Source organism: Camelus bactrianus, chromosome 2 (genome assembly GCF_048773025.1).
Source record: "Camelus bactrianus isolate YW-2024 breed Bactrian camel chromosome 2, ASM4877302v1, whole genome shotgun sequence".
Taxonomy (NCBI): Eukaryota; Metazoa; Chordata; class Mammalia; order Artiodactyla; family Camelidae; genus Camelus; species Camelus bactrianus.
This window is the reverse complement of record NC_133540.1, coordinates 130417452-130443597: the sequence shown is the minus strand read 5'-3', so window position 1 is coordinate 130443597 and position 26146 is coordinate 130417452. Positions and strand designations below refer to the sequence as shown.

Sequence of the window (26146 nt, the reverse complement as noted above, 5' to 3'; positions counted from 1 at the left end):
AGACAAACCTTGTTATGGGTTGAACTGTGTCCCTGTGAAATTCATATGCTGAAGTCCTAGCCTCCAGCACCTCAGAACATTACTTTATTTGGAGATAGGGTCTTACAGAGGTAATCAAGTTAAAATGAGGTAATAGGGTGGGCTGTAACGCAATACTAATGTACATATTAAAAAGGTACATTTGGAAACAGAGACATGCATAGAGGGAAGGTGATGTGAAGACACAGGAAGAGAGGATGGCCATCTACAAGTCAAGGAGAGAGGCCTGGAACAGTCCTGCCCTCACAGGCCTGGGGAGCAACTGACCCTGCCCACACCTTGACCTTGGACTCCTGGCCTCCAGGACTGTGAGAGAATGAATTCCTGTTGTTCAAGCCACACAGTCTGTGGTACTTTGTTTTGGCATCCCTAGAAAATTAATACACTGTCTGATCTCCAAAATACTTCACACTTCTTTCACCACTGAAGCCAGCCCAAGCCACGTCCCTCTCACTGGGGCACCAGGCAGCTAGGTGGAGGAGAGGGAGGAGGGTCCAGAAGATGGTGTTATGCCCGCCTCCAGCACAAAGGGACTTTACTTCTTCTAAATGAGTGCCAGCAAGAAACCGGCACACCCTGGTTAAAACCCGACGGCCACAACTGCAGTAGCAGAAAGGACTTAACCAGACACGACCCAGTGTTCCCTGTATTATAATTAACATTGCGACTTAGGCTCCCCCTTTGGGCTTTTCTATGCATTACCACGGTTAAGTACAATGCAAAGGGATTAAACATGACTAAGCACTCCAGGCACAAGAGCCGTCAATCAATCAAAAGACCACCTCCAAGCGAGGGTATAAGAGAAAGGGGGACGAAGAACACCGGGACTCCTCCTTGAATCAGCCCGCCTCCAATCTTAGTGGCATACACTTTTCCTAAATCTTTTAAAATATTTTTGCTACATAACGCTTTCTGTCTCCTGTCTGTAAATCTTATCTTTTGGTTGAGACAAGGATCGCCCCGCCCCACCCAACCCCTTTCCCGTTTGGGTAACAAGCCCACCCTCTGGGACCCTCACCAAGGTGCCTGGCGCTGCTTCTCTGAGCGGGTACCTTGCTGTCGGTGGCTGGACATGAACTTTGACCCGCAGTTTTCAAGCTCTCCGGGAACCATCTGGCATCCTTTAGGCTACCCAGCGTCAGAAGCCCCCTCCTCGTTTGGGAGAACTTCGTGCCTTTTAGGAGCCCTGAGGGAAACAGAGTGCCCGCATCACCCCAGGCTGAAAATGCAGACGCGCCTCCCAGCATGCCCTGCAGTTCGGGAGGGGCCACGTGACCGAGCCAGCTCAGCCAATCAGAGGCCTGGCTTTGCGCGCGGAGCGGCTAAGAGGCGGGGCTGAGGGTTCCCCCGCCGCAGAGGGCGCTCAGGCAGGACTGGGTCCGCCGGCGGCAGCACCTGCGGTGGGAGCTGCGGTGTCATTTGCCAGCCGTGGGGGAGACGGGAGACGGCAGGGGGGGGCTGCAGCCGACCCCGCAGGACCAGCTTCGGGCGAGATCTGGGGTGTTATCCCGGCAGCGGCAGCGGAGCTTCCCCGCCCGGCTCGCCAGCGCTCCCACCAATCCTGGGAGCCGCTTCCTATTTTTTCAATGATTTCTTTTTTAGCTTCAATCAGGCAAAATTGTTGATGTTGCGTACGACTAGAACTCTATCAGAACACGTAAATAATCCCATTTCATCCTCATGATGATCCTAGTGGCAGACACCCTCATTTACAAATGAGGGAACCCAAAAAGTGGTGCAGGAGGGTTTGCGTGAGATCTGCTGGCCTCAGAGCCCGAACACAACAACCCCCAGTGACTCCTCGATCATGACTAAGGTGGAAAGTTAAGCAGCTAAGTCCAATAGGACATTTATTGATTTAAAGGTCAGTATCGGTTAGGCCCTTGTTACGGGCTAGACGCCCTATCAGGTCCTGGAGAGCATAAGGACAGCCCTCAAGCAGCAGAGTATAGCGGGAGAAACAGTGTGACAATCGCTAAGCCAGAGGGACCAAAGGGCCACAGGAAGGCAGGGGGTCCAGGATGCCACGAGGTCTAAAACGAGTACATACAGGGTCCAGACTCTCCAGAGAAGCTGGCATAATGAGTGAGCATCCAGCACTTCACAGGCATCCCTCCTGCCACCCAATAATCAGGAGACCCCCAAGCACTGAAGGTTATTCTTGGGTGTGACTTGGTCCCTACTGCAATCCTGCACTGATTCGAGGAACTGCTGCTATGTTGCAAGGAGTCCAGCTGATACCCATGGTAGAGGAATCTCTTACTGCCACACTTGCAGCATTGATCAGTTTCCAGTTAATGTGCAAAAACTAAAAAGATGCTGTTTGGGAGGAAATTTTCTCTTTTCCCTTCCAATCATTCAGGAGCCTGGTGGGAAAAGAGGCGGCTTTCACGTCACGCACTGCTAGACACTGCTTTGGAAGTCTCTGCAGAGACTTATTTCAGTTTTGGGAAACTGGGGAATGAAAGCCCCTGCAGAGGGCTGGCTAAGCCTGGGAGAGTTGCCCCCTGCAGAAACACATTTCAAATAGTCCCCAAAAGCTAGTTTCAGAGTGATGCCTTTGATGATTAAATATTTGTCTTCTCCAGGTGTGAATTCAGCAAAGGCTTACATGAAAGGCAGCCTGAAAGCTTATGTGATAGTAAAAGCCAGGTGATGAGGGTTGTTCAGCTGATTCATTGCACAGACATTCACTGGGTTTGAGATTTGTGGACCTAGTATATGTCAACACTGACTTGTAGCACATGGTACAGAACAGGTGCTTAAATAAATGTCTGTGTCTTAAACTGAGTCTCTGCCATGGGTTGGTCACCATGTAAATAAAAATAGGTAACCCATAGGTCAAATTTACAATGTGCCATGGGGACACATGTGAACTCATCCCCTCTGCAAACCCTGTGAGGCAGGTACTGTGTTTTGACTTCTCTCTGGGGCAGATGAGGAATCTGAGGCCCAGAGCCATAGGGCTTTCCTAAGGTGACACCTTTGGCAAGTGGCAGGGTCAGGACTCCAGAGCCTATCTCTGAACCACTACCCTATTCCAATCCTTAGTACAGAAAACACAAAGATGGTCCCATCCATAACTCTACTGCATGTGGAAAGACTGAGGTGGGGGAGAAAAGGAGACATGGAATGAATTTTGGCTGACTGCTAAGTGTGTATCAGACATCTGTACACCTGTCCCCAGCTGACCCTTCCAGCCATCCTATTAGGTTTCATGAGAGCCGAAAACTCTGGAGCTAGAAATGTACCTGAAAGCTACAGACTGCAGTGGAACTGCAGAGCCTGCTCATGCTCACGGCGTCTGTGCCCGCCTCCCCTTCCTGGCCCCACTGCCAGGTCACACTTCTCAGCCCCTTGCATCTGGGTAGGGCCGTATGTTCTCACCAAAGGAGTCTGATTTGGTGTATGTCTCCTTCATTGAGGATTCAGAGTTCATGTGCCTTCTCCCTACTCACTCCTTTTTCTTGTAGGCTGGTCATGCACAGAGGACCCAGCAGAGCCCTCTGAAGCCCCAAGGAAAGGTGGAGCCACTCAACAGAAGGAGCCTGGGCTCCTGAATGACTGCATGGAGCAGAGCACCCCTGCTCACCTGCTTTGGACAGCGACAGGAGTGAGAATGAACTCTCACTGTGTTAAGCCACCGAGATTTAGGACTTGCATGTCATCACAGCTAATTTATCTGAACACTGTCAACCTGACCCCCACGCCCACGCCATGACAATTACTATGACATGGGACTTTAAGAAAGAGGGAAGATTAAGGCAAGATCATGAAGAATGGGTAGGTTGGGAGAGGTGGGCCTTCAACTATAGGTTTCCTTTTACAGTTTGGGAAACTCATAAGACTCCATTAGAAAAAAGTATTCTGCAGTAAAACATAGTTTAAGCTCACTGTGCTAGCTAACCTCTAGGCCCACTTGGGGCCATCTCATTCGTGGATTCCACACTGCTTTTCCATGGAGCCTGCTTCCAAGAAACCCTTTCTTGTATCTTTCTCTCTAAGGAGTCTGCTTTTAATCCTTGGGGAGCAACTGGAGATTTGAGCATGCAGTCGAGACTCTACTTTGGGTTTCAGAACACAGGAGGTGCAGTGTGGAGTTATTTCAGAAAGTTTCATTGAGAGGTGGCTGGACCAGTGAGGAGGCTCTGCACTGGTAAAAGATGATGAGTCTAACAGAAATGTTTTATGAATTCATCGAGGAGTATTTATATTATGGTTAGTACTTACTAGAGCCCAAACAGCAAAGAAATGAGTAAGAGGCCATATGGTGAAAGGAAAGGAGACACCACAAAGAGCTGAGGGTCGTGGGTTCAAGACTTGCTTGCACCACTGAGTCCTTCTGTGACCTCTAGCAAGTGGCTATGCCTCTGAGGTCAGGGTTCTCAGCAGTTAAGGGCCCTGGAATTCATTGCATTCAACTCTCAGCTCTGCCACGTATCTGCTGGGTGATCCTGAGTAAATCACTCAACCTCTCTGTGCCTCAAGTGCCTCATTCATTCAATGGTTTTCCTCCCTAAAGAGTTACTGGAAGGAGGTAGTGTGAGGATGCACCTCCAGCCCAGTGCTGGGCCCACGAGAGGCACATGATGATCATCAGAAGCTGGAGAGGCTAGCGGTGGTGTGGACGTCATTATTTCTGTCTCGTCAAAAAAGGGTCCTAGACTTGTTTATTTCTCAGGTCTATGAATCCATGGATAATTTCCCTCTATTTCCCCTGCCAACAAGCCAGGGGCCAAGCTTCTGGCAACAAATTGAACCATGCAATTCCCAGCCGGGAGGGCTGGCAGAGAACACCTTCCAATGATGACAGGACAATGGGAGGCAAATTACCTTGTAGCCTGTGTTACGATATTAATGTTCCTTACTGATTCACACCGAGCCTGTCATGAATTCATCTCAAATTATTCTCAGGAGGGCTAGAAAAATTCTCATAAATAGAACCCTTCTATGGATGGCCCGGAGGACCCACACTGTTGCATAACAGAGCAAGTCATGCCTGGAGGTCCTTAGGGGTTTGCAGAGAAAGTCCGCACCACCGAACACACCCGCACAGGGAGGACAACGGTACAGAAGTCCTTACAAAAGTGCCCACCGCCCAGCCATGCTCTTTGAAGCAAGGACCACACAAGACAAAATTCCACAAGCCCAGCAGTGCCACCTAATGTCACTTGAGTGGCACAGCTAAGGCCTCCCGTGCAGAGAAAGTGGCCTGAGACTTCTAGCCTCTGAAAAGTTCTGCTTGCAAGGTCGGCCCTGGGCTGGGGTCGGGGAACCTGGATCGGGGGAGGGGCCCCACTCTTCCCAGAACAGAGAAGAGGGGCCCCCAGGGCCTACACTGAGCAAACAGCTTCGTTTGTGCTGCACGCCTGCTCCTCTCCGGGAGGCAGGTGTGGTGGACGTGCCCAGAGGAGGCGCCTATGTGCCCAGCCCCTAATACAAGCCCCGAGCTCCGAGCCTCTGCTCAGCTTGCCGGGAGGGCAGCACCTCACACTGCGGTCACAGCCGGCTGCCGGGGAAGCTCGGTGCACCCGCACGGCTCCGCGCGGGGAGGAGCCGGCCGCGTGTGCCTGGGCCCCTGCGCCCCCGCCCCAGGCGCCTCGCCTTTTGGCTGATCTTGCTTGTATCCTCTCGCGGTGACAAAGCACAGGCCAAGGAAGTCTGCGTGCCGACCCTGCTAGCGAATGCGCAAAACTGGGGCGGCCCTGGGGGTCCGGCGCACCTCCCAGGTCCCTAGCGAAATGTCCAGCTCCATTTGGACTTAACTTGATGTTCAGTTTGCGGGTTTGTGGTGGTTTATTTCCTTCCTACTGTGTGACTCCCCCGGAGGAGTTTGAGAAAGAGGCCTCTCCTTCTAGACACCTGAGAACAGTTTGCTCCCTTCGCTGGCTTTTAAAATGAAAACTGAACACAGTGAAAGAGGATGCTTGGGACTGCAAGCCATGGTCAGAGAGTAAGACCCTCAGAGTTTCCTGGGTTCCCCCTTCAACCACCTTTGCAATGAGGCAGCTTGACTCTTGGGTTTAATTAGATAGAACATGAGGAAAGAAACGCATTTTCTGTGTGGCCCCAGGCAGAAGCAGAGAGAAGTGTGTGTGTGCACACAGACACCCATCTTATAAAAAAAAAAAAAAAAAAAAAAAAAAAAAAGGATCCAGAGCCTCTCTCCTGCTGGAACGTTCTTTTGAGAGATGGCATAGCTGTGTTTGTGGGGGGACAGTGCATTCATGCAGGCCTGCTCTTTGCTCTGAGATAACATGAAAAGATGCTCAATATTGTTAATTATCAGAGAAATGCAAATCAAAACTACAATGAGGTATCACCTTACACCAGTCAGAATGGCCAATATTAAAAAGTTCACAAACAGGGGGGAGGGTGTAACTCAAATGGTAGAACACATGCTTACCATGTGCAAGGTTCTGAGTTCAACCTCCAGTACCTCCAGGGAAAAAGTAAATAAATCGATAAACCTAATTACCTCCTCACTGCAAAAAAAAAAAAAAAAAAAAAAAAAAAAAAATCCACAAATGATAAATGCTGGAGAGGGTGTGAAGAAAAGGGAACCCTGCTACACTGTTCGTGAGAATGTAAATTGGTACAGCCACTATGAAAAATAGTATGGAGATCCCTCAAAAAACTAAAAATAGACTTAGAGCAGTCCCACTCCTGGGCATTTATTTGGGGAAACTCTAATTTGAAAAGATGCATGCACCCCAATGTTCATAGCAGCACCATTTACAGTAGCCAAGAAATGGAAGCAACCTAAATGTCCATCAAAAGATGACTGGATAAAGAAGATGTGGCATATTTATACAATGGAATACTACTCAGCTATAAATATGAAATGCCATTTGCAGCAACATGGATGGACCTGGAGATGATCATACTAAGTGAGGTAAGTCAGACAGAGAAAGATAAATATCATATGAAATCATTTATATGTGGAATCTAAAAAAAAATGACACAAGTGAACTTATTTACAAAACAGAAAGAGACTCACAGACATAGAAAACAAATTTATGGTTGCCAAAGGAGAAAGGTAGGGGAGGGATAAATAAGGAGTTTGAGATTCGCAGATGCAAACTGCTATATATAAAATAGATAAACAACAAGGTCCTCCTGTACAGCACAGAGAGCTATATTCAATAGCCCATAATAACCTATAATGAAAAAGAATATGAGAAAGAATAGATATATATGTATAACTGAATCACTATGCTGTACACCAGAAACTGCTCAACACTGTAAATCAACTAGACTTCAGTAAAAGTTTTTGAAAAGTGGCCTCTGGGTGGGGCCAAGGTTGTGACCGTCCTCTGCAGACACAAGGGCACCATCCATTGGCTGAGTGGCTTTGGACCAGTTACTCAATCTTCCTCCTCCCAGTTTCCTTTTTTTGTAAAATGGGATTATTGTCACAATAATTTGGTATACACAGTAAGCTGGGACACAAGTGAGAGTTCCAGTTCCTGCTTCATAGACGGGGATTCACAGAGCAGTTTTATTGTTAAATTATTAACTGTGTGCCGTTTGCTTTTGCTGATAAGCAGCCTGCTTTTCTCTTACAACTACTGGGACAAAGTGAGGTAGAAGGAAGACAGAGGAAAGAGAAAGAACAACTTTGACTTTCCAAAATCAGAGTCCTGTCCCGCGCTTAAACTGTCCTGCGATACCTGTCTCATCAAAATAATGGCCAGTCGTTTCTGTAGCAACAAGATGCACTGGTTTCTCCTGTGATCTCAGCCTCTCCCACCAAGACGCCCCACTGTGCCCCTCCATCCACCCAGTGGGTGCCGATGCCTGTGACCCTCTCTGCACCCGTCATCCATCCTGGCTGTCCTGTGGTGGGCCTCAGGCCACACAGAGCTGCCCCATCACGTGCTCTCCTTCTCTGAGAGCACAGGGGCTCCCAGAAGAGTCACTAAAGTTGCAGCTCAGGGCAGCATTAACTGAAAGGACCAGGACTCGCTGTTGGTTCTCTGTCTGCTGGTTCATTGGACTCTTTCTTTTGGGCCAGCATCGAACACCTGCTGCTAATGGGGACAGCTCTCTTCTTGCAGAGAGAGGTGATGGTTTTCCTCCTCATCACCGCCTGTTTACCTGCCCTTAGGGAAGGATCCGGGAGAGGAGAATGAGTAAGTAAACTTTCTGCTGGGAGATTTATGGAATGTCAAATTAATTGTTTTGCTGAAGTGCTGGGCTTAGATACTAACACCAGGGGGGTGCGATTCTGTCTCTCCTTCTAAGAGGAGAAATGTCACCAACTTAGAAATCACTGAGTCATTCATTATATGTAAAAGCCAAAGCACTCATTGTTATTCTTGTGGACGCTGGGTTTGTTTCAAGTTTAGTCCTAGTTTATATGCCTTGGGAGCAGGGGTGATAAGTTAGACCCCCAAAGCAAAGCAAAGTTTCTTCCTTCCTTCTTTCCTTTCTTTCCTTCCTTCCTTCTTTCTTTCTTTCTCTTTCTTTCTTTCTTTCTTTCTTTCTTTCTTTCTTTCTTTCTTTCTTTCTCTCTTTCTTTCCTTCCTTCCTTCCTTTCCCACTCCTTCCTTCCCTTATTCATTAATTCATTTAACAAACTCTTTTTTCGGTATTTTTAGGTTTAGAACATATTTTGTATGAAGCACATGGTGTATGTGCAGTTGTATAATTAGGAATTTGGCTGGCTTTTCTTCCTTGTTCTTGGAAGGTAGCCTCTAAACCCTTGGATTTTCTGAATGAGAGGTGTGTCTTTGTTATTCATGGAGGGGGTCTCAGACCCCACCTGGTGCTTTATGCATGTGCAATATCTCAGGTTGGGGGCTGGCCATGCCAGGAGGACCAACCATGTGGCCAGAGGCCAGGTCATGCCCTCCCTACGTCCAAGGAGGGGAGGCGGACTGGAGACAGATTTGATCAGTCATGCCTAGGTAATGAAGCCCAAATAAAAGCTCTGGACACGGAGGTGCGGGTGAGCTTCCCTGTGGGCACTACTTGGTGTATCAGTGTGCTGGGAGGGTGATGTGTCTTGACATTCCAGGGAGAGGACACCTGAAGTTTTACATTTGGAAGCCCCCCTCCCCCATACAGTACCTCACTGTATGGGTCTCCTTTGCCTGGTTCTGATTGGTATCCTTTTTGTCATAATAAAACTTATAATTACATAAGTATGCTGCTTTCCTGAGTTCTTGGAGTTGTTCTAGCAAATTATCAAGACTGAGGGGCTAATGGGAGCCTCCCCAAATCTGTAAACAGTTGGTCAGAGTCGTAGGTGGCCCTGAAATCCCCAAGCTTGCAGCTGGTGTCTGAGGTGAGGGCAGATGTTTTAACCTGTGAACTTGGCCTGCCTGTGGGTAGTCGGCGTAATTCTTAAGGGCCCTAGGATTTCCAGGCTGGTAAATGAGCATTGGCTTCAACTTAAAGCCCAGCCGCATTAGCCCCTAACAAGAAAGCCGGCCTGTCCCCTGAAGCCAGGCCCTGACTTCTCCTCTCTAGCTGTGAAAGTCCTAGATGGCATCTCCGACACAGTGCTGTTCTGTCTGCATTGAGAATCTGTCATTTAGTGAAGTCACTTCCATGAATTCTCCGAGCTGGAGCTTCTGGAGAACCTGCTGCGGCTCGTACATCAGCACCGGCTGCTGCACCTTGCACGCTGACGTCCTGGAGACGGCATCTTTCCTTAAACCTCGTGAAGCAACCTCTGGTCGCTTCCAGCTTCTTCTGCAGCTTCCTCACCTCTCTCAGCCTTCACGAAATTGAAGACAGTAGAATCCAGCCTTGCTCTGGGTGAGGCTTTGGATTAAGGAAAGGTTGTGGCTCATTTGATCTTCTATCCAGACCACTCCAACTTTCTCCATGTCAGCAATAAGCCTGTTTTGCTTTATCATTTGTTTTTTTAAAAATTTTTTAAATATATTTTTTGAAGTATAGTCAGTTTACAGTGTTGTGCGAATTTCTGGGGTACAGCACAATGCTTCAGTCATACATGAACATACACACATTCATTTTCATATTCTCTTTCACCATAAATTACTACTGGACACTGAATATAGTTCCCTGTGCTCTACAGCACGATCATGGTGTTCATCTATTTTATATATATTACTATCTGCAAACCTCCAGCTCCCAATTTATCCCCTTGCTTTAACACTTGTGTGCTCACTGGAGTAGCACTTTTTGTTTGTTTGTTTGTTTTATGAAGGGGAGGTAATTAGGTTTCTTTAATTATTTCTATTTGGAGGAGGTACTGGGGATCGAACCTAGGACCTCATGCATGCTAGGCACGCACTCTACAACTTGAGCTATACCGCCCCCCTGGAGTAGCACTTTTAATTGCCTTCAAGAGCTTTCCCTTTGCATTCACTTGGCTATTTGGCAAAATCACTTTTAGCCTCTCTTGTCTTTCAACACACCTTCCTCACTAAGCTTAATCATTTTTAGCTTTTGATTTAAAGTGAGAGACGTGTGACTCCTTTCACTTGCACACTTAGAGGCCATCGTAGGATACTCGCTGGCCTAATTTCAATGTTGCGCTGTCTCAGGGAGCAGGGAGCCGGAGGACAAGGGGAGAGACGGGGGAACAGCAGGTGGGTGGAGCAGTCAGAACACACACAGCATTTACCTGCTAAGTTCGCTGTCTTCTCTGGGCGCGGTTGGTGGTGCCCCAAACAAGTACAACAGTAACATCAGAAATGACTGATCCCAGAGCACCATGCAGATGGAATCATGGGAAAGCTGGAAATACTGTGAGAATCACCCAAATGTGACACAGAGACAGGAAGTAAGCAAATGCTGTTGGAAAAATGACACTGATCGACTTGTTCCAGGCGGAGCTGCCACAAACCTTCAATCTGCAAAATATGCAATATTTGTGATAAAGCCAAGCACGATCAAACGAGGTGTGTCTGTGTAGAGACAGCAAAGAGACCGGCGGCTGCCAGGGTCGGGGAGGAAGGAATGAGCAGTGGGCTTTGGGTGCTGGTGTGTGTCAAGTTCGGCTCATGGATTAAACAGAGGTACCCCTGCCAGTGCAGGATGGTGACAGTGGGGGAGGCTGGGCCTGTGTGGGGACAAGAGGGTACTGGGAACTCTGGGCGTTCTGCTCAAGTTTGCTCTGAGCCTAAAACTAGTCTAAAATATTAAGTTTATTACTTAAAAACATTTTTTGAATGAATAAATGCGGGAATGACAGAATTGCTCCTTCCTCGTGTCCCCATGGTCATTGCTTGGACTATCACTTTTCCACCCACACATTCTGTTCCAGCTTCAAGTTGTACACGTCTCTTTGCCACGTAAACCATGGGTGCAAGGGTTCTCCACCCTCTGCTGGAGCCTCATGACTTTCAACATGAAGCTGGAGGGCAAATTCTCAGTCGTCTTTCAGCTGGGGAAAAAAAGCACAACCTTAAAGTTGAGAGTTATGTTTTGTTTGGCAGACTTTCTGAGGACTTGAACCTGGGAGGCCTCTCAGATCTCTCTAAGAGGTTGCTTCAAAGAGGCAGGGGAGAAGCTGGGACATAGAAGAGTTTTGCCGCAAAGACCAGGTAGTCAGAACATAAAAAGAGTATTGTTAAATAATAATAATAATATAATAATAGTAATAATAATAATAAAAACAGATACCCTAAGTTAGGGGATTTAGTGCTTTTCTATATATGGGAAGGTGCAAAGGTCTGAGCTCATTGAAATCATTCCTCTGATGTGCACCTAGCTGTCTAGGGCCAGTGTCCTGTCCTTCCACACCCTGAGTTCCCTCGGGGGCACCACTGGCGGTGGCTCAGAGGCTAGGCTGCCTGCCTGTCTCTATCCTGAGTGCCCTCCAGTCACAGTCAGGGTTGGTGGTAGTGGCTGATGACTTGATGGCCCCAGCATCCTTTGTTTACTGCTGTGGCCGGCAATATTTTTCATTCACACCTCTTTTAAAGACAAATCTGAACAAATCCGATCCCATCTCAGGATGACACCACAGTGATAAAATCAAAGCCAGTGATTGCTGCAAGCATTCAGAGAAACCATCCCGGCTCCCTGGTTTTCAAACTGTTTTTAGCATCAGAATCAATTTTTCAAACGAACTTACACAGAGCCCCCAAATATAAAAGAGTTAACAGTAAAAAAAAAAAAAAAAAAAAAAAAAAATACAAAAAACAAAAACCCAGATCTGTCCTGGCACAAAAGGAGTCTGGATCCCTGTGACACGTCTGCAAAGCCTTGGGCTGCTGGTCCAGTCTTCCACTGTGTTTTGTACACAGGATGCTGGGCCCCCAACAAGCAAAAGCCTTAAAAGCATCCAGGAAGGTCCACAGCGAGGTTTCTGTGTCTTTGGTGTCTGCCCTTGTGCTCTGCAAAACACATCCTGCACTCCGACCACATCATACCTGCATTTCCACAAATGTTTCATATCTCAGGCTTCTGTGCCTTTGCTCCACCTTCGAGGTGCAACTCAGGGTGCAACTCAGGCATCACCTCCTCCAGGAAGTCTTCCCTCATACCCCCCATTGACCCATCCACCTTACCCCAAGGTGGAGGCTGTTGAAGCAGAAGCCAGCACACCCAGGAATGGGCAGCACCTAAACCTAATAGCCTAGGTGGGTGGGAACCAAACCTCCATCTGCAAATTAGCAGAATGGTGTTAGGAGGGCCTGAGAAATTGCTCCTAATGACCTCATTCCAGATGAAAACAAAAATTAGTGATGGATCTTAACCAACAGATATCCATGTGGCCTCTAACTGTGATTTAAAGCCATAAACACAAAAGAAAGATCAGGAAAATGTTTCTGTGTCTGGATCCCTTCGTGGTTACTCAGATTGCATGCTCCTAGCCCTGGAATAAGACCTTTAGCATCCACTCCTTGGGAATCTCCGAAGACCCCTCTCTACAGTCTCCCAGGACACTCTAGAAGCAAGAAACTGACCCCAAGCGTTGTCACTATCCTGTTTCTGTATCTCTCACCTACCCCTCCAAGGCGGGGCTGTTCTCACGCTCTCTGTCCCTCCCCTCACCCAAGTGTCCATCAGGGGTCTGGCATAGACCTGGCCTGCAGAAGTTTGCAGAATGGGGTACCATCCTGGGCTAGGTGGTAACACCTGGTTTTCCGCGTTGCCGCAGCGCCCTCTGCCGGGTGCATCCCGCCACTGCAGGACACTCACCGGAGTTGGGGCGTTGACCACGGAGAGGTTGTACCCACAGAGGAAGGAGGAGCCGAAGGCGCCCACGAGAGAGGCCACGATGAGCGAGCAGGACCAATCCTGGAAAGGAGAGCAAAGCAAGTCAGACCTGACACTTGGGCGCAGAGCCAGGGACCCGCGGGAGGCACCTGGGCTGTCCCCTTAGCTAGGGAGTCCAACTCAGAGGATTCCCAGGGCAAGGATGCAAGTCTTTTTGGAGCCAGCTGGCCGGAGGGTTTCCCATCCAGGTCTGGTCCCGGTGGGTGTGGTCAACCCACGGAGCTCAGGTCGCCTCTGTTGGCAGCCACACCACTGCCCTCCTTGCCCTGCTGCATTTAGATCTGGGAAACGCCGACCTACCATCCTTGCAGGTGCTCTGACAGCAGCTACACGCTGCTATTTTAGCTGAATCTGGCCTGCCTCTGACCCACAGAGGAGCAAAAGAGCAAAGCCAGACTAAGTTGCCAGCAGCCGCAGCTGCTTCTTATTAAGAGCTATGGTCTCGTCATCTGTTCTAAGCGCCTTCTGGATTTTCTCTCCTGGAATCCTCAGATCAGTACTTTTTAGCTTGCTTTTACAGGTGAGGAAACAGAGGTGAGGAGCTGTCCCTGGTGCTGTCTGGGATGGAGACTGGAGCCCAGATGGCCTGGTTCCAGCCCTCGTGCAGTCATCACTGCACCACACTGCTTCTTCGCCTGGGAGCAGTGTCTGGGGGCCTGAAGCTGCAGAGATGCACACAAGCTCATGCAGGCCCCGCTGCAGGCTGGGCTGGCCATCTACTGGCCAGTGGGAGCACCTTGGAACAAGGACCTGCAGACAGAGAGATGTAGGGCTTGGCCTGGAGAACCAGGCATCTGCCTCCATGCGATCCTGCCCTATGGCCCCATCCACGCACGGCTGCAGCTGCACTAGGACCAGAGCAGAAACATCTGGGCCCCTTGGCAAAGGCTCGTCAGAAGGCAGGAGCTGGAGGCTGGAGGGGCTGCCATCCCAGGCTGGCCAGGAAAGTGAGGAAATTCACCAGATGGAGGGGCCCAGGTGCTCTTGGAAGTTACTTTCTCTGCCATCATTTATTGTGTGTGTGTGTGTGTGTGTGTGTGCTTGTGTGTTCTAAGTGCCAGGCCCTGACACAGCTCCAGGGACACAGCAATAGACATGACAGATGAGGTCCACAGTTTAGGGAACTGAATAGATCAAACACTGTTTGGAAGCCAGGTCCCTGCTCTCCCTGCCCCAGCGCTGCCTCTAGCTCAGGCTCCAGCACCAGAAGGCTCCACCGCTCGGCTGGGGGGCCTGTCCAGGGTCTTGACCTTTCTGGGCCTCAGTTTGCCCAGCTATAAAATGGGACCTAAACTGTAGCACCAGCTGCATAGGCGGTGGTGGATGTGCTGCTGGCCAAGGCCATGGAGGGGGGCACATGCATGTAGCCAGTGTTCAGAAAGGGTGTTTACTTATTCTGTTTTCTCTCTCCACTCCCTCTGGCCCAGCCACGCAGAATGGCCAGCACCTGAGTTACATGCTAAGGTCTCTCTTGCCCTGGCCAGTGTGGCTGCATCCCCCTGAACTCTTCCCTTCTGGAGACTTTCATATGTCAGACCGATGGAAAGCCTCCCTGGAAGCTTCACCTCCTCATTTCCACGTTTCTCTCTTTGATTCAACACTGTCTGACTCCCAGCTCGGCCACTCGTGTCTGTGCAAACTTAGACCAGTTACATAGTTGCTCTGTGACTCAATGTCCTCATCTGTGAAATGGGGGTGATAAGGGACCCGCCTCATGGGATATTCTGCAGAAGAAAGGAGTTAGAGCAGGGGAGCCCCTCACCCGTCTGGGGGCCGGGGCCGGTGAGGGACAGCAGCAGGGGCGGGGCAGAGGGTGCAGGTCTTACTTTTTGAGGGCGGGAGCCTTGCTTCCAGGCGCTGTGCCGGTCATAGAGGAGGCGCTCGGAAAATGCTGGTGATCGGATGATAGGCCAGAGGGAGGGTTGACGGGCCACGGAGATGGACACTGGCAGGTGTGGGGCCAGGATACTTTTCTGCAGTAAGAGGAGCTTGAACTGAGTGGGATTCCTTGACAGAACAGAATCATTTTGGACAAAATGCCCGTTCTCCATCGCCTTTTGTATTTAAACTCATCCTCTGGGCCTTAGTTCAGATCTCACTCCTTCTGACCCCCTGGGCTGTGCTGGTCCCCTGGGTTTCCCTCACTCCCAGCCTTGGTCATTATTCCCTTGTCTGCACCCATCAGAGAGCAGAGTGGGTGGAAGCCGTCTCCCTTGGAGCCCCCACCCCTGCATGGCCCACCTGGGCCCACCACCTCTCATACCCGCCCCAAGGGCAGAGGGTGCCCGCTGGTGGGGGCAGGAGGGAGGGGAGGACAGCACCCAGCACGAGCGGGCGGCTCTCTGCCGTGGCCGCATCACATGAGCACAGCCGCTGCCAGAAGATGCTGTCGGCCCCAGGAATCTGCAGCTCAAGAGTTGGAGCCCTACAGCCAAGGTCAATGGACCAGGACGCCAGGACTCAGGCCCTAGGGCTTTCAGAGGGGGCAGAGACAGCCCTCGTGGCAAGTACAGAGGCCGATTTCTGTGTTTACCTTTCTTCTCCTCCTGCCCGGTGTCCGGCTGCTGCTCGGGTGGGCACACTCAGGAGGCCCTGGGAGGCTCAGACCATGCGTAAGAGGAGCTAAGCTCAGTTCCCAGGAGCCCATGTCCTGTTTCCCAACGATCAGCTTGCTGGCCCTCCCTGCAGTCGGCTCAGCCCGCGGCACCTCTGCCGGGCTCCGCCGGAGCATCTCCCTGAATGAGGAGGCAGAGTCTGAGCTCCCGAACAGGAAATGTGGCAATTTAATCTTGCCTGAACGGGAAGTGGGCAGTGAATTTTTACCCTGTTCCCAAGTCATCCCAGCAACTAGAGAGCCTAAGAGGGAGACTCGTCTTCTCAGGAATCACCACCCTGAGTATGAAGTCTTCCTTTTCCCTCTTAAGGCCAGCGTGCTGGGAGGGGAGCCACTGGCATGAACCCAGGACAAGTCTCCCTAAGGACTGGGACAGATGGAAAAGTGACCGGCTGCAGGAGAAGCCTGGCAGTTCCAGCCCAGACTCCAGCACTTTCTCACTGTGTGTCCTTAGGCAAGTAGCTTTGCTTCTCTGAGCTACCATGGTTACAAGCACAAAATGGAAGATTGATCCTGCTCTGATCGTGCAGCAGAGCAATTCTGAGGCTCAGATAGAAAACACACAGTCCCAAACAGCCTGCTGGAGGTGGACACGGGCTGCCCTGCAGCTCTGGAACAAGTGGGAGGGTGCAGGGTTTGGAAGAAAAAGCACCTGTCGCTGATCATTACTCTGCCCTGCTCATTCGGCCGGCTGAGGGAACACTTCTGACGTGCCTGCCCTGGAGGCTGGCTCAGGGGAAGCATTAAGGAGCCAAGACCCCCTCCTGCACACCAGGATGTCGTGAGAATTAACTCACTGCATGGCTGGATTGCCCAGATGTCAGAGAAGTGCCTTGAATCATGTCTAGGACAGGTTGCCTTGGCCGCTTGCCCCTGGAGGCAGAGAGCAGATGCAGAGGCCAGGGAAGCAAAGGCGTGCTTGGGGATTGCAGAACCCCTGGAAGGCCACAGTGGCCTCAAGACCACAAAACAGAGATGAGAAGTCAGCCACCTGGGTTTAATGGAAAACGCATGTTGAAATAAAACTGTGGATCGCTGTAGAACTTCTGGGAGCATGGATGGTCACATGCCTTTGCAAACATCCAGCCCCGTGATGTTGGAAAGCCGCTGCTCCACGGGGAACCAAAACTTCCCAAAGGAAAAGCCAACCCTGAATAATTAGGCTGGTTATTTACCAAGCACATGAACCATTCAGGGCAACACTCACGCTGCGTATTCATCACGCAGGGATGTCAGGATGCCGCTTGGAGAATTGGCTGCTCCTGGAAACAATTTTCAGCCGGTTGGCCAGCTCCCCTCACAGAGCCTGGTCCAGAGCGGAGCTCTAACATGGGAGCTCTCGATTAAAATGTGACACGCATAGGAGGCACTGGGCCAGCCGGGAGCGGATCCCAGAAGACTTTCTGGAAGAGGTGATTCCTGAGCCGTCTCTTAGGGGATGAGTAAGCCATGGGAACACGCAGGCAAGGAAGGGCGTGGGATGAGAGGGCACTGAGCCAGGGCTGCAGGCATGGACGCCCCAGGGCACGTGGGGAAGCAAAATAACTGAGCGGGTTGGGGTCTAGTTTAGGAGGCGCGATGGAGGGGAAGGATGGCTGCACCCTGTGCCGTCCTGCCGGGGCTTCGTACTAAGCATCTTATTTCCTCCTCCACCCCCTCCCTGACTCAGGCCCTTTTATGTATCCTCCCTGGTCTCCTCATCTGTAATGGGGGGGAGGGTGTCTACCTGATCTTACTAAAACTCACATTGGATCAGGTGACCCATCCGTTTCATTTAAAATTGTTCCATGTTCTCCATTGGGGTTGAAAACTCAAAGATGCCAGGACCCAGGCAGTTCACACAAATGTGCAGCTACAGCCGGGAGGGTCCCTGGTGTCCCGGTGTTGCAGGAGTTGCCAAAGTCAGAAGGCACTAAAGGTCCTGCCAGCCAGCCCAGCACGTCCATGGGCCGCGCAGTGGACACAAAGTGTGGACTGGAGGCCCTCTCCCAGCTGTCCCTGACCATTCCTCCTGTCTCCACTTTCCTGCCCAAAGTCCTGCTGAATTTGAGCCCTGAGGGCAGAAGCCCGGGCCGGGGACAGGGAGTGGTTGTGGGGAGTGGTGTGTGGACTGGAGGCCAGGGGTGGGGGGTGGGGACAAACTGCCAGCAGCTTCCTTGGCCCTGCCCTGCGCCAGGGGCTCTCCCAGAACCTGGGACTGGACACAAGCCAGCAGAGCAGGAGAAACTTGCATGGTGTCCCTTTTGTCCTGCAGCCTGAGGGCGCGGCTTGGCCTGGAGAGCTCCTCCTCCTGGTGGAGCTGGCTGCCTGCTGATCCTCCCCAGAGCCTGCCAGCAACCAGCCCAGAGGTGAGCAGCACCTTGGCCTAAAGTCACACCCCTGAGACTAGAGCCCAGGTGTCCCCACTGAAGCTCCTGGCCGTTGGGTTAACTGTGCATTCTTCCTTCAGGGAGATGGGGGATCTCAGGTTCCCACTCGCATCCCCAGGGCTTCCCAGGGTGACAAGCCTTGGTGAGGGTGATGGGAGCTGTCCCACCACTTTGCCACAGCTCAGTGGGTTAAAACCCAGACACTGGTGCTGGACAGCCTGGGTTTGGGTCTCGGCCCAGCCACTTTTACAGCCTGTGAGCTCTGGGGCAAGTTACTCGGCCTTATCTGTAGAATGGGGTGATGATGGTGCCAGCACCTCACAGACTTGGGAAGACTTGAGTTCATACACGGAAAACATGGGAACTGTGGAACCTAAGCCAGCACCCGGCATCCAGCAAGTGCACGGTGAATACTCATCATTACTCTTCAAATCACCTTGTCCCCAGACAATGAGCTATTTCTTAACCCAGGCGCCCTCATCTTTTTTTAAACCAAAGGCACGGTGAGTGCTCTGGGTAGAAAGAATTGCCTCCTCCCTCCGGGGGGATTGGTGTCCACAGCAGAAAAGGAGAGGTCTGGGGCAGCTCAGTGTCAGTGGACAACCGCTAAGGCCCGTTCCCAGACGCGAGTTCCGTCCTTCCATGATGGACCATGACTCGGCGTTGTTCCCCAATCGCCCTCTCCCAGCACATGTCTGCACTGCTAGGCCCTCATCCAGCTGTGTGCACACCCGCGATGTCACCAACCCTCTCAGCAGTCTCAGGAGGAGCCTCTAGGCTGCCGTTTGGGGGGAAGAACAGAAGTTCAGGGGGAGCCTGGATTCACCTCCAAATCCAGTGCCAGCTCCCTACCCGCACGGGTTGTGGCCCAGGCTCTCAGGCAGATTCTAAAAGTTAGTTCTATCAAGGATGTGGTCATAAAACACACATTCCCGGGTGTGCTGGGGCCTGTTCTGACAGTCACCCCTCCACGCAGACACGTCCGCCAGTGTTTGGTAAGCGTCTCCTCTCGCCGGCTCTCCTGGCCCGGCCCGGGCTCTTCCTCTGACCACCCGTAACTTCGCTCGTCCTTCAGTGCTCAGTGCCCTCGCCACCTCCCCCGAGAAGCCTCCCTAGGCCTCTCTCTGCCGCCCCTGTGTTGCACGTGCTGCTCAGACCTGTGCTGGCTGTGACCCCCTTTCTCCCAGGGGTCTTTCCCCATGTATGCCTTCCCCTCTGGACAGGAGCTCACTGAGGGCAGGGACTTGCGTGTGCATGTTAGGGGGTAAACTGTGTCCCCCAACATTCATACGTTGAAGTCCCAACCTTAGTATCACAGAAGGTGACTGTATTTGAGACAGGGCTTTTAAAGAGGTCACCAAGGTAAAATGAGGTCGTGTGAGAGGGCCCTGATCTGACCTGACTAATGTCCTTATAGGAAGAAGAGATCAGGACACAGACACACACAGAGGGACGACCACGTGAGGACACGGAGAAGACAGCCATCTGCAGGCCGAGGAGAGAGGCCTCAGAAGGGGCCAACTCTGCTGACACCTTGATCTTGGACTTCTAGTCTCCAGACTGTGAAGAGATACAGCTCCGTTGTTTAAGCCCCCAAGACTGTGGGGCTTTGTCATGGAAGCCCTAAAAAATCTCGGTGTCCTATAAACCTTTTTGAATTCCCAGCTGGTCAGGGAAGGGGCCCGGTAGATGCTTCGGGAACTGAACTCAGACTCTCCCTTGGATGATGTCCTGACACTGTAACGCTGGCTTGGACAAGGTGAAAATTTCCTATCAGGAAGAGGTAGGGGGAAAATAAAGAATTTTCCACTGAATATCATTTGAGCAGAAGGTTTGTGATGACCACACCACCTCCTCCTTCACACCAAAGGCGTAGACGGGAGCCTTGACTCAACCTAATGGGGCGCCCAGGAAAAGGTACTGTGTCCACTTGGAGGGGGTCGCTCTCTGTTTAGCCTGGTTCTGCCGTGTCCCGGAGGACCTGAGGCAGGTGGCTTGGCCTCCCTGGACCTCCAGGTCGCACCTGGGAGATGTGGTGGTGATGCCCCATGTATCACTTCACACTTGCCAGAGTCTGGTAAATACACTCGTGTTGACCTTTGACCTGCTAAATACAGGTTAATTACAAACATGGGCATATATTCTTCTTCGCCTGGTGGCCTCCCCACTCATCACAGGAGGCGAGGCACAGATGGGCCAACATTCAAGACTGCCTGCACTGCAAACGAGCTATGTAGCCTTGGACACATGGCTTTGGCCTTCTCTGAGCCTCAGTTCCTTGCCTACAAAATGGGGATAGCAATGCCCTCACTACTGTGTGGCCAGAACTGAAGGGGAGACCTGTGTAAGGTCTGGTACAGAACAGGTGCTCTCTGGCTGTTGGTTTTGAACCTGATTTAAAGAGAGAGGCCAAGGAGTCCTGAGGAAGGAGACTTTCTAAGTGTGGAGGACTTCCTGGAGGAGGAGGCAGGTGGACTGGGCATTGTGGTGTGATGGGGGATGGGTTTCAATGTTTCCTTAAGGACTATGACATTATCACCTTCAACATCAATGCCCCCTTGTTGAGAAACGATCTCTGGAATGGAGACCCCCCAAGTCCAGATGGTCACAGCAGACAGTATCCTCACCCACCAAAGTGCAAGGCCATCAGCAGCCGGAGCCTCGCCGTATACACCGTGCCTTTCACACAGGTCCTTCCCATGTAGCTTTGCCTCCGGCCTCTGTTCACCCTTCTGTGCCTGAGCTCACCTGCACCACTTCCCCTGGCAGGAGGGAGGGGGTCAGAGGGGCTGGCCTGGGACCACCCGAACACTCACACAAGAGAGAGATTAGGAAACCAGGACTGACCAATTTCTTTTTTGCCAAATCGCTTTCTTTGTTATCTGCTGGGTCCTCTTCCTGGAGCTTCATGGTCAGTTTTCAGATTTTGGACTGGCCTATTTTTGTTCCTAAAAAAAGAAAGAACAAGGAAGAAGCCATTAGATAATTGCTGTCACAGATGAGTAACTCAGGGGAGGTGGCCCTGAGAGGACACCAGGATGCGGAGCTCCCCCACCCCCAGAGACCTGGGCGCCTCTCTGGCCTCAGTTTCTCCATTTGCCAGATGGTCGTGTTGGACAGCTTCTGCATTTCCCGCACTTGCCACATTGCTTATTAAGTACAGGCCGCTCCCTGGAACATTCTCTCTCAGCAGGTCACTCTTACGGTGGGGCATGTTTTGGAAACACCAGATTCTCTGTCCCCAAGATGTGAAAACAAAAGCAGTGCAAATTCAAAACAAACTGCCAGTGTCCCCAGTCAAGTTGGGAGCAGTCACCAAAATTGTGACCCGGATCTCCGGCACAACAAAGGAGAAAAACACACAGCTGTTCTGGAATTCCGAAATACATTTCTCGAGCCATAAAATCCTTAGGTTCCTTTGGCTCAACTATTCCATTTATAAATAGTTAATCCAAAGCAGGAATAAAAATGTGCAAAGATTTAAGCCTGATTGTCACTGCCAGCATTTTTATTGTTAGAAAAATGGTCTTCACAATCGGACAAAATAAAGTTTAAAATCCTGGTACGTTCACATGACAGAAACTCATGTAGTACTTGAAAATGTACACTGGAGAAGAATATTTAATGTCATTGGAAAATGCTTGTAATTCTTACTTGAGAAGAGGAGGAAGGTATATAAAAGAATACACACTAGTCAACATTAAAAATAGGTGTACTTATGCAAATGACAAATGCTGGAGAGGATGCGGAGAAAAGGGAACCCTCCTACACTGCTGGTGGGAATGCAGTTTGGTGCAGCCACTGTGGAAAACAGTATAGAGATTCCTCAAAAGGCTAGGAATAGACTTACCATATGACCCAGGAATCCCGCTCCTGGGCATATATCCAGAAGGAACCCTACTTCAAAATGACACCTGCACACCAATGTTCACAGCAGCACTGTTCACAATAGCCAAGACATGGAAACAGCCTAAATGTCCATCAACAGATGACTGGATAAAGAAGATGTGGTAAATTTATACAATGGAATACTATTCAGCCATAAAAACCGACAACATAATGCTATTTGCAGCAACTGGATGTTCCAGGAGAATGTCATTCTAAGTGAAGTAAGCCGGAAAGAGAAAGAAAAATACCATATGAGATCGCTCATATGTGGAATCTAAAAAAATCAAAAACAAACAAACAAAACAAAAAAACATAAATACAAAACAGAAACAGACTCATAGACATAGAATGCAAACTTGTGGTTGCCAAGGGGGCAGGGGGTGGGAAGGGACAGACTGGGATTTCAAAATGTAGAACAGATAAACAAGATTGTACTGTGTAGCACAGGGAAATATACACAAGATCTTGTGGTGGCTCACAGAGAAAAAAATGTGACAGTGAATGTATGTATGTTCATGTATAACTGAAAAATTGTGCTCTGCACTGGAATTTGACACAACATTGTAAAATGACTATAACTCAATAAAAAATGTTAAAAAAAAAAGAAAAAAGGTGTACTTACAGAGTGATACTATTAAACAATACGTGTACTTAAGCCACGTCTGTGTGATTTTTAACTTAAAATAAACCCTAAACAGTGCTGACTTCAGCAGCACGTGTACTGAAACTGGAACCACACAGAGAAGATAATCACGGCCCCTGCACAAGGATGACATGCCGCTTCGTGAAGTGTTCTGTATTTTGGGGGATGGACCTGGAGATCATCACACTAAGTGAAGTTAGCCAGAAAGAGAAAGAAAAATATCATAGGATATCACTTACATGTAGAATCTAAAAAAAATGAGACAAATGAACTTATTTACAAAACAGAAACAGACTCACAGACATAGAGAACTTATGGTTACTGGGGGAGGGGGGAAGGAGTGGGAAGGGATGAATTGGGAGTTCGGGATTTGCAGACACACACCACTGTATGTAAAATAGATAAACCACAAGGTCCTACTGTTTAGCACAGGAAACTATATTCAATACCTTGTAATAACCTTATAATAGCCTGTAATGGCCTTTGATGAAAAAGAATACAAAAAGGAATATTTATATGTGTATAACTGAATATGCTGTACACCGGAAACTAACACAACATTGTAAATCAACTATACATACTTCAATAAAAAAATTAAATGCAAAATAAAATGTTCCTACATTGAATTATTTATTCAGTAATTATTTATGAAGCCCCCATTATCTATGGGGCTTATTATTACGGGGACGCACTCTTGAGCAGGACAGACCTCGCCCTGCCCTCGGGGAGCTGACATTCTGGGAGAAGAGGCAGCTTAGGACTGGCATGTGGGCTGCTCACGGGGTACAGAAGGCGGGTGGCCCGGCCCAGAACAGGACGGGGGAGCAGCAGGAGGTGGGCTGCAGGGATGGGCAGGGGACAGTCACGTATTTCTGTGCTTAAAAAGCAGGCTTCCTGGAAGCAGCTCAATACGCTGGCGACTACCACTTGCCTGTGGTTTCGCAGCCAATTTTTATCTAACTCGTTTTCCTGCAGTTCTCCGATTCTTGGATGAGGGAAACTGTTATCTAACAGGCCCGGGGAGATGCCTGGCAAATCCTTGGTGTCCAGTGGCTGACGACTATCATTCATCGAGCTGGAGGAGTCTCAGGAAGCAGCAGATGTGGGGCTGGGAGGAAACAGAGCTCTGTCCAGGAAGCATGTGGCTTGAGGTGTTTGCGTGGCATCTGGGTGCACGCATCACGTGGGTAGTCAGAAGAGCGGCGCTCAAGACGTGATCTGGGTGGACGTAGATGGGTAATAATTAACGCCTGGGGACTAGGCAAGGTCGCCCAGGGAGAGAGGGTGAAGGAAACTCCCAAGGAACCCCAGCTAGATGGGGGACGGAAAATGGCAAAGGAGGCGTAGTCAGAGACAACAGGGAGCAGGAGGCGGTAGAGGGGACAAGACAGAGCTTGAGGAGGATGTACGTGGTCGGCAGGGCTGAATGTGGCTTGGGGCTCAAGCAACAGGAATTAGCGTGTCCAGGGCACATGGCCACAGGGAAGCTACTGGTAAGTGGAGGTGGAGGGGTGGGGGGATCCGGGGGTTTCTGGGGAGGAGCAGAGACATGGGCAGACATGGGCAGAGGACGGACTGTGGGTGAAGGACGGGCAGGACTGCAGGTTTGGTAGTGCGGGAACGGGGCCTCCTGTCCAATGGCATCTGTATTCTCGGTGACCTGCAAGGCCAAGCAACAACTGAAGGGGCAGAGAGGTTAGTGAAGCTGAGAAACTGCCATCCAGGACATCTGGGGAGCAGCTTTAAAAACCAGTGCTGGTCGGGCAGTGGGAGGGTGTGGACCATCCATTCGCTCTCAGTGCTGGGAGGGAGATGTGGGTCTCACGTGTCAGAGCTCTGGGTGTTTGGGTGAGTGACAGGTGGGACGAGGCAGTGACGGCAGGAAGTCAGCTTCCACTGGCGACTTAGATGGCAGAAAAACCAAGAGAAGGCTTGATTCAAGCTGGGGTCAGAGGGTGGATTTGGGGAGGATGTGCGTTGTCTGCCCAAAGCTGGAACCTCCTTGAACTCACAGTTAGAGCAGGTGGACAGTCACGAATGAGGAGGGAGTGAGCACAGACGTGGGGGAGAAGAGAAGGCAGTGCGTGGACGATAACCAGTCACCGTGTGTGTTACACACTTCTGTGGGCTACACCCAAGGCGAGGGGGCGTGGGCAGGGGGCAGGGGAGCATTGTGCTCAGCAGATCCAAACCGAGAGCTTGAGTAAGTCCTCCGTGTTGACAGGGGTGAGATGAGCCCTAGGCCAAGGATGCGGAGATATTGCTGTCATCTTCCCAGAAAACCTGTTTCAAACGGAGAATACGGCTGGTGCCAGGAGAGAGTGAGCGGGGTGTGGGCGGTGGCTTCCTTCAGGGTCACAGCCGGCTCTGACCTTCTGTATGAGGGACACTCAGTCCATCGGGACCCACTGCCCAGGGGACCCGTCTGCAGCAGAGGCCTGAGACTGTGTGCCTCACATGCAGAGACCACTGCAGAGCTGAGAATGACCTCATGTCCCTGAGACGTCACATCACAGGGGGGAGCTGCCACCTGTGCAGTGCAAGGCCAAGTGCAGACAGCTTGCGCTCCAGGCAATGTGGAGCTGTGGGTTCAAATCCCAGCTCTACAGCTCATTAGCTGTGTGACTTGGGGAAAGTTACTTAACCTCTCTGTACCTCCATTTCTTTGTGTCAAGTAGGGAGTAGTAATAGGACCTGCCTAATAGGGCTGTTGTGAGGATTCAATGAGTTAAGGAGTGAGAAGCACATAGTAAATGTCTGCCAACGGCCTTGGCGAAGCACAGGGAAGGCATCTCTCGTTTGTAAGGGTCTCACGGAACAGATGGTGGCTTAGAGCTGGTTAAGGGGAGAAGGAGGGGGATCCATTTGATGTTTGACTAGAGAACCTTAAACTGCCTCAGAATAATTCTCTAAGTCTTAAATAGAATAGTAAATAACATAACGTAAATATAAACCCAGCACATGAGGGTCCAAAAATGCTAGCTCCTGCCTTTTCAATCTGCGGTAACAATACGAAGATTGCTGCTATTCAAGAGTAACTAGCTCTGCTGGTGCCTGCCAGTGTGGCCTGAAAGGTCGGGTTGCTGCTGTTCCCATTGGTGAATAGCCACACCCTGAGGCCCTGGGGCCCACCTGCCACAGTCCAGCAGCTACAGGTAGTAGGACTCTGCTCAGGGCAATCTGATTGGCCCAACCTAGGCTGTACCTGGGGTTACATGTTTAGAAATTCACCTCCGCTGTACTATTGCTGCTGCTCCTTATAATACAACCTTCAGGGGCACCATACGTGGGACACTATAACCGATCCTGCTAGAAGTAAAGCAAGTGGGGCTCGGAAAAGAATCTTTTCCCACCCAACCTGTCCCAGAGGTCAGATCAGAGCCCGGT

General features: G+C 50.5%; 1 protein-coding gene and 1 non-coding gene across 2 annotated transcripts in view; one reads left to right on the top strand and one right to left on the bottom strand.

The window, feature by feature from the left end:
- Positions 1-26146, bottom strand: part of SLC2A9 (solute carrier family 2 member 9) — a 177676-nt gene that overhangs the window by 143422 nt on the left and 8108 nt on the right. Inside the window, 4 exon segments of the mRNA XM_074352921.1 lie at positions 13168-13266; positions 15072-15218; positions 21076-21176; positions 21294-23977. Coding sequence (XP_074209022.1) covers positions 13168-13266; positions 15072-15218; positions 21076-21138 — 309 coding nt within the window. The 5' untranslated portion in view covers positions 21139-21176; positions 21294-23977.
- Positions 22814-22920, top strand: LOC123613697 (U6 spliceosomal RNA). The gene has a single exon (XR_006721084.1). It is a non-coding gene; the product is annotated as a U6 spliceosomal RNA (small nuclear RNA).